This window comes from Drosophila pseudoobscura, chromosome 4 (assembly GCF_009870125.1).
Source record: "Drosophila pseudoobscura strain MV-25-SWS-2005 chromosome 4, UCI_Dpse_MV25, whole genome shotgun sequence".
In the NCBI taxonomy this organism is placed as follows: Eukaryota; Metazoa; Arthropoda; class Insecta; order Diptera; family Drosophilidae; genus Drosophila; species Drosophila pseudoobscura.
In genome coordinates, this window is record NC_046681.1 from 16,055,108 (window position 1) to 16,068,418 (window position 13,311).

The following is a 13,311-nucleotide window of genomic DNA, read 5'->3' on the forward strand; positions in this document are numbered from 1 at the left end:
TATGGCTGCGATCTCTGGGGCATGGGGCATGGGGCATTGGGGCTGGCGTTGGTGGCAGCTCGCGGGCCCAGACGTCGGCTTACCAACCACATTTGTCATTTAAGCTCAAACCAAATGTAATATGAAAATCGGCTGCATGAGTGGGGAAATGTCAACGGACATTCTGTGCAGTGTGGCGGAGGCAGTGAGGCAGTGGCAGAGTCGCACATACGCCATCATCTGGGGGATCGCTATGGGGGTGGCACGGTGGTTTCGGCTGCTCTCGGATGCTTTCGGGTGGTGCTGCGGTGTGGTGGCTTTTGGTGGTTTTTCACTCTGTATTGTGTGGAATATCCTGTCAAGCTAATTTCCTTTGGGTGCTGCTGGTGCCGGCTGCCTGCTGCCTGGCAGCTGTTTGGCAGCCCATTGAATCAATTCACCTGCATGCATAAAATATATGTATGCGCACGCCCCCTCTGCCACCCCTCGTTGACAAAAAATAAAAAGAAGAAGTAAAAACTTGTCTGCATATCGTGGATATATACTCGTACGATATATGGCGGCGAACGGTGGCAAAATATTCCAAACATTGCATATTTTATAGTTTATTGACTGCATTTTGTGGCACCCCAAAACACACACACACCACTGGGGAGGGGGGGATGGAGCAGGAGGAGGTTGCTGGCCCTTTGGGTTTTCTATTTTAACTCTTTTTTTTTTAAGCAGATATTTTGTGGAGTTCTAGGGTGTGCTCTCCACCGCACTGAATGTTTTATATTTGACCTTATAAAGTGTGAACGATGGGCACCTGGGGTCAATAGGTGAACTATACCCTCGTTCTTCACAAAAAATACGAATAGATGAAGCATTTTAAATACCAAAGAATACTTATTTTAGTACAAAGACCTTGATTTTTGGTAGAATAATCATCTTTTGGCTTCAAGTACATGATCTATCATAGAACTAGTGGAATGTCATAGCATTTTAAACGCCTAAGGTGTTTTAATAACTAGTTTCTGGTTAAAAAACTCACGGAAGAACTACAACCATACATTTTGGTTCCTTTCTTATGAAAAAAGATATCAAATGGGCATAAATTCTCTACTCAACCGATCCACAGATCAGAATTTTCTTTTCTTTTAACTAAATAAAATTCACTACAATAAAAAAATAATAAAAACAATAAATAAATACATAACAAAAATATTAATAATAAATAAATAATAATAAACAAAATAAAATAAAACAATAAATCAATAATAAATATAAATAATAATAAATATAAATAATAATAAATAAATAATAAATAGATAATAATTAAAAAATAGCTAATTAAATAATAAAAATAATAAATAAATAAGTAAATAATTAATAAATAATAAATAAATAGTAATAAATAACTAATAAATCATTAAGAAATAATAATAATAAATAAATAAAAATAAATAAAATAAAAAAACTTCCAAAATCATAAAGATATCACTCTAGGTTTTTATATTTCCGTGTATAATGATATTATCTACCTAAATGACGAAAATCATTAAGAACCGTGGAATATAACCGAAGAATCTGGAAATATAGTAGTCGTAGCCTTGAAAAATCTGGATCTTTTTGAAAATTAAATGGATTTGCCTATAATCTACTGATATTTTGAATAAAATTTCAATTTGGGGAATGTTTTATTCACTTTTTTAGTTCCCTAGTCTTAATTGTATTGAGTAAAGAGTATTCTTTAGTCTTTACACACAGCCCAGAGTATTTCTTGTTTTTTTTTGTCGCATAGTTGACATAAAATGAGCGCCATGTAGGTCGTTCCCAGCGGAGTACTCGGTGCTGCCCCCCGCAACAGAACCTTCCCAAATGGAAACCCTCCTCTTGCTCCTCTTGCCCCTCTTTCGGCTCTATCTGCCCTTTCTGCCCCTTCTGCCCCTTCTGCTCGGTGTGTGTGTACACTCTGCATGCTCGTATTTGTTCCATTTGCCATTTACCACCTTGACTTGTTTGCCAATTGCAGCAGAAACTCTGCCACTCGTTGGAGCAACGGTAACGTGTCGCTACATTTGGGAATTGTTTTGTATTGCACGAGCAGCATGCCCGCCACCCCCCGGCCCATAATATCCATTCAAACAGGAGGATATGTAGGAGGATATAGGGATATATACATACATATATGGTACATCGTGTGGGTGCAATTTACATGCATTGGAAGGGGTCAGGGTGGCTGCCCCGTTCCTGTTCCTCCAGTCGTGGGAATGGGGAATGGGGATTGTGGGGCAGGGTCTCCTCCTGTGTGGCATGTGTTATTAAAATTTATGTGCGAAAAAGGTGTTGAGAACCGGACATGGGACAAGAGTCCTGGGACAAGGGACATGGGACATGGGGACTCTGTGCGAAAGCATCTCTCAGATAAACAACAGAAAATACAACTTTTTGGTCACACGAAAGGGTTTGTTAACCTTTTAAGCAACGAAAATGTAAACAAAATGTGCAAAAATCAAAGAACAAAATGTGTAAAAATATTTTGGAAATTCAAATTTTATTGAAAATATCAATTTTTGTTTTTAAAATGGAAATTTTACCCCAAAGAAATCTCTAAATCAGATTTCATTTTTTAAAGGCAACAAAGTGGAGTGTCCTTGAAGGACCTACCCCCTACCTACGCTGGGTTCCTTCCAGCCTCAAGTTCTGTGTTTGGTTTTGGCATACAACAAAGAAAAAAAAACAAACACAAAAAAAAAGGAAAAAGGAAAAAAAGGAAAAGCTTAAAGCAAATATGACCGCCCTGTAAAGCCAGTGTAAATATGGTCAAGGATGTGTGCGATTGTACATGCAATGTTGGATCCCGAACAGAGCCCCCATATATACTCTTCGGCAGCGCCAAGGCTGAAGTTGTACCCAAAAAGGGGTAGGCCTGCTCCACAGAGGGGGTTTGTGCACTTGGGGGGGGGGGGGGGGAGGCAAAGCCGTCGAAAGGGCAAGCGAATTTAGTGCCATTAAATCATAGGTTTTTTTTCAGGATTTATGGATCGAAAGATACGCGAGAGAATGTGAGAGTCTTGCCATCATTTCCCCCATTTATTTATAGGGTATCCAAGTATCGTTGTAGCCCGGGCGGCTGGTGGGAGGGGGGCCGGGGCCGGGGGCCTACAAGTATTTGCATGTCTGCAATTTGGTGCATAGCTGCATTTTTGAGCCATTTCTGCTGCTGCCTTTCGAGTGGGGGGTAATTAAGAAAGCAGAAAAGCGAAAGGCCGCCCCAAAGGAGCCCATGAAAACAGCCAGAAGGAGAATGTCACTCGAGGCCTAAGCCTAGAGGCAATCCAGGGCCCAGGGCTGGGAAAATACAGAGAAAAAGGTAAAAGAACCTTCGGGCAGCCGAGTTTTATTTAAAATAAAAATACCATTAGCTGGACAGAGATTTAAAGATGCAGAAGAGGCTGCTCTCTGCTCATTTATCAGTGGCCAAACAGCAGCAGCAGACGACATTTTTCCCTTTGTTGGTCAGAAAGATAAGCCAGCAACAGGGGGGAGAGAGAGAGAGAGAGAGAGAGAGAAAGCGTTATCCAGTTGCTGTTTACACCTGCTGCACATTTTCGGCTTGATGTTCTCAACTTTTCAGTTTACTTTTTGGATGTATGTGTATATTTTTGGATATTATAAACCCTTTGACATCCACTGGATGCTGGTGATGCTGCCAGGCGGCAGCCAGGATACAGCAGGCCACCGACTTTATCTACCAGTCCGTGCAACACACTCTGTGTGTCTCTGTGTGTCTCTGTGTTTCCTAGTTTTCGCCTGGTTTTAGCAGCAGAGAGCTGTCCCTGTCACTGTCAAAGTGACTGTCAACATGTCATTCAAAATGAAAATTAATAACAAAATATGCAAACGGACAACAGGGCCAACAGGGGTAACACTTCCAGGGCCAACACTTGCCACACACACAGAGGATCCCCACCCCCACCCCGCACACCAGGCGATGCCTGCAAGCAATTGTCAAACTTTTGGGAGGCAAACAGCAGGCGCCACTAATCAATACACCAGGAGGGGAAAATCCCTGGAAATTATGATATTGAAAATGCAAAAATTTACAAGTTGAGAGATTGGAAATTTTGGAAAAAGGAGTGGCATGGAAGGGATTTTTTTAGAGTTGAGAGATTTGGAATCTAGAAGTAAAGGTTTGATAGCTGGCTTTAATTCTATTTTTTTATTTTTTTAATATTTTTTTTAAGGCTTTTTATTTGATTATAAAATATTAATACAATTTTTTATTTGCTTTGATTCTATGAATTTTAATTTTATTTTTTCTGCGAAAATATTCCGAAAAAATTATTCTTTAATGGAAAATTTGTATTTTTATTTATTATTTTTTTTTGCGAAAATATTCCGACAAAAATTTTTCCTTATTGGAAAATTTTTTAATTTCTTGGAAACCCACACAAATCTTTTTCTAGAGCTTCGTCTCCACACATTTCTATCTTTTGTGGCGCCTTTTCAATTTGTAACTGAATTTACCTCAACAATCATCCTCTTCAGATGTGAGAGAAGAGCCACAAGAATGGCTGGGAGAAAGGAGGGATGTATGGGAAGAGTGGGAAGGACGTTTCTTACATAAACCATAAATGATTTACATGCAGCGTCGCCGTCATCGTTGTTGCAGCTGGCAGCACTTTTATCAACATTTCCTGCCGACAAACAGAGAAAATGGAGGGAAGCAGGGAGTGCCAGTGGTGCGGGGGGCGGGCTGGTGACAGGGAGAAACAGAGAAACTGAGAAACCGGATGAACGGAGATGCGGAGAAATGCTTCCATGTGAAGGAAGTTGAGAGAACCACAGGATATGGAAATACTCGTAAAACAGAAATGGATATACTGCAGGGGAGAGCAGAGAACCCTAGAGAATGCTGCCTCATGAATGGCGAATCCTTGGGCCCGAAAAAGTGTAATGCATTTTTCAGTTTGTGGTCTTTAAAATTGAGAGGAAAAAGGGCTAAAAGTGGGATACTTTTGGGATGATTCTTGTAGGAAATTCTAGCTTCGAGAAATTTTTATAAAATTTAAAATATTTTTTTAAGTATTTTATTTTTTGGAAATATTTAAAGGTTTTTTTTGGGAGAAATTTGATAAAAATTTACTTTTTCTAAAGTCAGCATTGAAGAAAGTGGGAGAGGTAATGATGCTGTCTGCTCTAGGGTCCCATTCCCCCCACAGACACCTCTTGATTCTCTGGCACAGACCCTGCCCCTCTTCGGCCCTCTTCAATGTCTAGCGGGGTGTACGTTTACACTGTCCAAATATGCAGAAACCAAATACGCTCTTCAGAATACCCATTGGATACCCATTCTTCTCCCCCTGCCGCTCCCTCGTTTCTACTTTCTCCTTTCACCACTCACCCCTCTTTATATTGTATAACGATTCAGTTGGCTTTTTTTTGGCGCTTCTTGGCCCTTTTTTTCTGGCGTTGCTACCAAACAAAACCCCTTATCAGCGAGCCATTTCCGCTCTCCTTTTGGCCATGAGTGTGGGTTAGGGGGGGGGGCGTTGCGTGGCAGCAGAAATTGTTTAAAAATAGTTCTGGCAAGTGGAAAACCTCCAAGAAGAAGATGTGGCAAAAGGCACAGATGAAAATGATGGACAAGGATGGTACCCAAGGAAATCTCTTTTTTTATTTGAAGAATTTATTTGAGTAGAAGGAGTCCTGGGGAAAGGTCTTCCCTGCCATATCCTCTCCCCTTTTTACAGGGTATTACCGAAAAAGCAAACACCATTCAATGTGAAAGCCAAGCCCCCCAAAAAGATATGAAATTTTCTGCTTCTGCTGCCGTTTCTGCTTTTGGTTTCTGCTGCTGCTGAAGAGGGCCGCAAGAGGGGGAGGCGTGGGTGGTGTTGGGGTTGCCATACGCTGTTGTCATTTATTGCCATTTGCTCCTCAGTGCAGTTTTCATGTAATTTTCAAGTATTTTTTTCACCACCCCCCCCCCCCCCCCCACCCCCTTCCCCCGTCCCCCATCTGTCTCGATCTCTGTCTCGGTCGCCTCTCTACTGGCAGCCGCAATGCAGCAAAGTTTTCTGGTCGTCGGTCGTCGGTCGTATCTGTGTTGCATTGCAACACACTCCCACACACACACACACACACACACAGTGGCACATCCCTGGAGTCCTCCCCTGTGTCCCAGTGCTCACATCAGTTAAGTAAATAACATTTTTCGCACTCTTAGTCACGTTCCTAATCATTTTTATTTGGTAACTGTTTGGAAAATGTTTGCACTGCCAGTCCAGGAGGAGCTGTCACCTCCCCTGCCACACACACACACACACACACACACACACACACACAGCAGCACACAGATGCCACACAGATACCCTGACAATATTTGTTGAAATGAGCTTTGGCACTAATATCGTTTATTAGCTTGGCACTTGAGTGTTTAAATGCTGAAAAATTGCTCGTGATAGTAGTAGTGGTTGTCCTTCGCTTGCAGGACACGACACGCCCCATCGAGAGGATGTGGGGGAGGGGGGGGGGTGGCATGCCACGTCGTTGAGTTTAATTTGAAATTAGTTGAACACTTGCTAGTGGCTCGCTGCTCGTTTCCTACTGCTTTTTTTCTGCTCACCAAGCATTTTCTCTGAGCTCAAACAAGGATTTCCACTGCCGCCTGCAATCCACTTTTTGCGGTTTTAATAGGTCGTGGAAGCGAACGGAATAAAGCTGATTCGAGATCTTGTGGGGAAGGAGATTATTGGTCGATATTTTGTGTGATTTTGAGGGAAAGATGGACAGAGACTAAGATCTTTGGAGAGCTTTGCGGCTGGACTTTGCCCAGAAACAAATTAATAATAATCATGAAAAACTATTTCCTTGCTTGGAAACCCACATTCTCGCCGCCTGGAGATGCTTTTCAATTTAATTTCCTAACCAAAACTCAACATTGAGTGACAGACAGGCTGGAAAACAGAGCAATGCCATTGGCCAGCATCTGTTTGTGGTCAAATGAATGCCTCCCCCCCCCGGAGGTGGGGGCCTCCGTCACTTGTAAGCCAACAAAATATCTTAAACAATTGCAATCTGTGCAGAAATCTGACAAAAAATTGTAAAATCAATGAGAAAATCGCTTCTTTCCTCCATCGGAGTGCCCTGGGAGTGCCCTGGGAGTCCCCTGCAGTGTCTGCATTTCTCAACCGAAAAGTCCTAGAAACAAACCACAGAAATTCTAAAAGGATTTTCGCATTTCAAGCCGACACTCGGTATGGCGAGGGTTTGCGGGGGTGGGGAGGGAAATGGGAAAACATTTTCACAATATTTACAGGCCAGCAATAAACTCATTTCCCTTTTTCCTAAGTAGAATTTACAACCGAAAGACAATGCCACTTCCATGTCCACTTCCTCTTTTGACCAAAAGGACACCCACACACACACACACACACACACACACACACACACACGTGGGAAGGGCCTGAAGTATTTCCCCCAATTCTGGTCTTTATCTTCGGCCCCTGCCAAAACATCTGTGGAGAAAGCAGCAAAAGCAGCACATTAGTTAAGTATAAAATTTTAATTGTGAGTCCGAGGAGGGCTCCCCCCCTTTTTCCCTGAAGGGGGGCAACAGTTTTCTGTCTGCTGTGACAAGTTTGTGGCCAAAATGTAGGGACAAGGGAACAAGGAGGCAGCATTCCCAAAGAATGACTGGAAAATTGGTGCAAATTTGGCTTGTGGCCAAAATTACTTTACAGCCATGCGGGAGGCGGGAGGCGGTAGGCGGCAGGAACAGAAAACAGTTGGGAAAGTGTGAAAATATGTGGGGAAAACTGAGTAATTTTATAGAACATTTCAGTAGCATTTGGAGCTTCAGTATTGCTCGGAGAAAACCATTCCACTGCTCTCATATTTAACCTGTTCAAATGTGCACTCAATGTGGGGTTTTTCCTCTTGTGTGTGGTTTTCCTTTAGCTGGGGGGCGGAGGGGGAGCCTGGGACTCGCTCACCTTCCACTGTCTGTGAAATCAAACATAGCTCGAAGGAAGCCCTTTCGATGCATGCCATGTGTGTCTCTCTCTCTCTCGCTCTCTCTCTCTCCCTACATATTTGTCCATGGTTATCCTTGGGGGTCCTTGCCTTTGTTTGCCTGTTGGCAAATGTAGCAGAAATCTTGCTGAAGTGAATTCAGGCTAAAATCTTAGTTAATTTTTATGGCAAATAGCAGAAATCTCTACCCTGCAGAGCTCCTCAGTCTTAAGGGATCGCAAATGCTAATTGCTGCTGTAAATTGGCCTTACTAAAACGATAATAGCAGGCTTTAGTTGGTGTCCCACAGACTCTGGAATGTGTTTCTGCAATTATGCATATAATTATTGTAGGCCGCAAATGGAAGTGCCGAAGGATTTCTGTGGTTATTGGACAGAAGAGTCGATTGAAATACCAGAATAGATTTTGTTGGAATGCTAAATGAAAGATTCGATAGGCCAATGGAAAATGTTCTTGGATTTGAGAGACAATTGATTTCCAAAAGCAGAAGATACCACAAAATGGGAGAATTGTTTAACCAAGACTGTAGACATAGAGTAAAAAGCCCTTGGATTGTCATATTTACACCTGGAATTAAATACATTTCTTATGTATTTATACCAATCTATTTGCTCGCAGAGTGGACAATTTTAAACGAAATTGGTAACCTTTATACTTCGATTTTAGCTTTAATATGAAAATATTTCAACCTTTTATGTTATTTATATAATTATACACCAATTGGTATAATATATAATTGGTATAATAATTGAAAACCAATTATTCAACCAAGTATGCAATTTCAAATCAATTATATTTTTTTAACTTTAAAATTTAATCTTATTGATATGTAAAAATATGTATCAAATCTATTTAATCAAAATATACAAATATTTTAATTAATTGAGTAAAATTACATTAATTGAATTAAATTAATTTCTTTTTTGTAAGAAAACATTTAATTTAAAAATCGAATTTCACTTAGTTATTTTTGTATTTACAAATTAAAATTGGTTAATAAATTAAAAAAAATTGTATATTAGGATAAAATTCATTTCCTACAAATTTAATATTTTACTCATACATATATTTTAATTAGATGTATTTAATTATTTTTTTTTTATATTAATTTTGGGTCACTTATGATTTTTGTTTAAATCCAAGAAGGTTTTTTTTTTATTTTATTTTTTTATTTATTTTTTATTTATTATTATTTTTTGTATTATATTGTTATTTAATTTGCTCCAGGTCCTTCATGTCCCGAACTTACGTTCGTTTGCTTTTGATATACAAAAAAGATAGATAACAAAACTGTTACCCAGGTTTTTGTGCGATTCGATAGCATTTTGTTAGCTTTATATTTTGTTCAAAAGTTGGGGTTCATCAAAGCTTAGATTTCACAATGATACGATGGCATGTAGCACGTTAGCTTCAAAATTTTCGAAAGCAATGAATTTATTTTTAAAGAGGACATTTGTTTAATTTATATGGAAATGTATTTTTATTGATTTTTAACGATTTTGACTTTCCCACGAATATATTTACTTTTCCATTCTCTGAATGTGAGTACTCAAAAAAGAGTGTGATCCGAATGATGATACAATTTCTAAAATTTCAATACGAAATTCTTCGTAATTAAATAAACAAAAGTTCGCTTCCGGCATACCATTAAATAATAGAAATACTATCCTATCAAGTGTTCTCCCTCTGGTGTTTTCCGGTCCAATCAATTGTGATTGTGCCACACACACAGTTGTTCCCTGTGCTCCTTGCCCATTAATGTGTGTGTATCAATTTTCATAGAAATTCAATTTTCAGAAACACATAACAATTCCCAGGTTCCCAGGTAGGTTCTGCTCAGGTGTCTTTAATGATAAAATTGAATGAATAATAGCCAGAACGAAGCGTAGACTGTGGCCGAGTTAAAGATGCAGACGTCTAGGGCCATGGCCATAAGTATATAAATTGGTAATTCAATATATTGGCAGCACACACACTGCCTCAAGAGACGCCACAGAAGCTGATTCTGCTGCTGCTGCTGCTTTCGCATAAAATGTAATCAATTAAAATTAATTTGCTAATGAAAATGTCAACGAGAAAAACGTAAGAAAAGAAAATGGAGCCCCCACTGGCCCCATTTATGAGGGAATTTTTCGCTCGTCTTTCGCTTGAGTTTTCCCCTGCTTTTCCTGCTTATATAAATGAATGATAGACATTGTTGTTATAGCAGCAAAAGTCGAAGCGGAATCAATAGACGACGTGTATGGCATGTGGCATGTGGCATGTGCCACCTCCCTTCCTGTACTTTCCAAAAAGAAAATGTCTTTATATATTTTTCTGTCGAAATCCAATAAGAAAATTGTGCTATTTTTGGGGGGCACGCAATTGTCAAATGCTACCTGTGTATCCTTCGTATCCTTCGATTGCATAACCAATGACTGCAATAAGAAAACGAATGCTCGCATGCGAATGTTCGAATGTTCGAATAAGTCGAAAGCAATATGCCATTTGACAGCAATTGGCCCTCGGAAATGGCCAACGTGACGTATGAGTGTTCGTTCTCGTTCTCGTTCCCTCTTTCTATTCTTCTCTGTGTATCTGCGTGTATCTGTATCTCTGGCTAACCGAAATTTGTTTCTTAGAGCCATATGCATGGCCATAAATTTTGCTTTTGCGGTTTTGCCACGCAATAAGCGGCAACAATATTGCACAAATATCTCTCCCTCTCTCTCACTCTCTCTATCTCTGTTTTTTTAAGGGGAATTTTCGGGGTTTATTTATGATTTTGATCAAGGAACATCCTCCTGCTTTTTTTTGCCGGATAAAACCATAAAACCTTAGCTCTGATTAATAGTTTATTTGAGGTATATTCCAAGAATTTCCGAAGCATTTAAAGTTAAACAGAAAAAAAGTTAAACTCCTGCTTTAGCAGCAGAAAGATGTCAACGTGGATGGCCCTCTTATCTGTGTGTGTGGTGGGGGAGGGGAGAGGGGAAGGGGAAGCACTTACCTTGTTGCCAGATCCCGATGTACGAAATTCATTTGCTCCAAATGCTTCATGCCCGATGCAATTTGTGTGGCAATGTACACTAAGCAGCCATAGCTGTGTGTGTGTGTGTGTGTGTGTGTGTGTGTGTGTTGCATGGCGGGTCGATGTTGGAGCGGAAGAGATGGCGCGGCGAACGTCAAATGAGAATTTGGAAAAGTTTTTCCAAAGCGACAACGAGCAGGGGGGTGGAGTGGGTGGAGTGGGTGGACGACGGAATGAGCCCCAAGTTAACGAAGTTTTTACATCCGTTTGCGCATGTTGCATGGTGGTGGTGGTGCGGTGCGGTGGCGGTGGTGCGTCGTTCGGTGGCGGATCGTTGTAATCATTGAACACGAGACCGGAAGTGTAGCAGCGTCGTCGTCGTCGTCGGTACAGGAAGTGCGATAACGCAGCAGCAGCAGCAGCAGCAGAAAAATAGAAGACCGAAAAACATTAGCTACAAAGTAGATCCTTTAAGGATGATTGCTTCCTTCTATCGTACCTCAGACTCTTGTTGGCCATCAGTCCGCTGGTCTCGGCCACATGCTCTTGCAGGAACTGATTCAAGTCGCCCAGACAATTCGAATAGTCCTGCACAATGCAGATGGGCTCGTCTCGCAGACAGGCACCCACCAATCGTGCCACATTCGGATCCGAAAGACGCGCCAGCTGTTTGGCCTTGCAGCGGAACTCCTTGCGCAGATGATCGCTGGCTCCAGGGCGGAGTGTGGCCACGGCCACCAGAGTGGCGCTAAAAGAGAGAGAACGGGAGGATTAGTAGAGGGATTCTTGAAGGATTACCAAGTCTCATAGGTGGTTTAGCAACCACAGACAGAAACAGGGAGGCGGCCAAGAGCAGACAAAGAACAAATTTGTCGCCTACGCTGGAGGTTTCGAGCTGAAATCAAAAATTCGCATAACAATAGTTGACAATGACGAAAAACCGCAATTCGCAATACATTAATGCGCACACAAGAGACAGGTGAAGCGACAGACACGCATACTGGCAGACAGACATACCAACAGATATCCTGGCAGACAGACAGACACACAGACAGAGAGAGAGAGAGGAAAACAGATATCCCAGCGAGAGGAAGGGGAAAGACAGACATCAGAAATGGTTAGATGAAAAGGCATAAAGCAAAGTGAAAACGATATGAATATGATGTGTGTCCTGTCGTCTCTCTCTCCCAGGCTGGAGTTACTCCTTTGACGAGTGATGGTGCTGCTGCCGGCTGCCGGCTGCCGGTTGTGGCTCTCTGCCTCTACAACCCACAAATAATGCCATGTCTGCGGTAACACAGCAATAACAAGAATGGACAATGGTGGCAAGACCAGTTGGAATGGCACAAGGCTATAGGATACTCTTGAGGAAACCTACAGATTTCTCACTTTTTTGTGGAAAAATCTGCAGAAAGATACTAGTTTTGCTACCAAAAAAAAAACGTTGTTTTTGGGATGTTTTATGGTGTATTTTTACAGAAGAAAGCGCTCTATTTTTATTCTGTGTATTTTCCATAAAAAAATGAGTTTTCCCACCGATATTTTCTATGAAACCTATACGATCTATCCAAAGATCTATAGATCTATCCAAAGTTATAACCAGATATTTAGTTTCTACTTTCGCTAACGAAACATTTAAAAAAATCTATTCCTTCTGTGCCTCGCAAACACCTCCCCAAAATCAAAATACTCTCCTGTTCTGCCGTTAAAGGGTATCCAAACAATTGCCGAGGCACATGCTCTCTGGCCACAAAAAAGCTTATCAGAAATTCCATTATGAAAACTTGAAACACACACAGGAAAAAAAAATGAAAACGAAGAAAAGAGGAAAGAAAAATCCAGCAGTTAACGTCAAGAGCCAGAGACCATGTCCCGGGAGACCACATCCACAGGACATCACAGGACGTGAGATGAGTTTTTTGGTCCCCGCAGAGCAAGAGAGAGAGAGAGAATTGTTGTTACCTTTGATTTCGTTTTGTGTTCCGTTTAATTGAAGCTTTTTATTGCACATTATGCATGAAAGAGAGGGAATACAGAGATGGGGATGGTCACGAAAGGATCACGAAGGGGTCAGAAGGTGATTGTGGTCAGTATTTTACGCAAATACATATATTCGTAATAGCTCTCGATGATACGCGAGTGCTTGGATTGCGAAAGAATTTTCGAAGGGGTTGGTGGAGTTTTCTAGATTTTTTAGTGCACAGAATTTTCAAGACTCTAGCGGGAATATATAAAAAAATACAGAATAAGATGAAGAGATTTACCAAATATATACTAGAAATATACTGGAAACAAATCAA

At 40.9% G+C, this 13,311-nt stretch overlaps 1 protein-coding gene across 2 annotated transcripts in view; it reads right to left on the reverse strand.

Moving 5' to 3' along the window:
* Positions 1-13,311, reverse strand: part of LOC6902426 (discoidin domain-containing receptor 2-like) — a 156,446-nt gene that overhangs the window by 51,509 nt on the left and 91,626 nt on the right. For both annotated transcript variants that reach the window (XM_002133324.3, XM_015181532.2), the window contains 2 exons: positions 11,511-11,759; positions 10,991-11,083 (listed from right to left, as the gene is read on the reverse strand). In XM_002133324.3, coding sequence (XP_002133360.3) covers positions 10,991-11,083; positions 11,511-11,759 — 342 coding nt within the window. The remainder of the gene's footprint in view (positions 1-10,990; positions 11,084-11,510; positions 11,760-13,311) is intronic.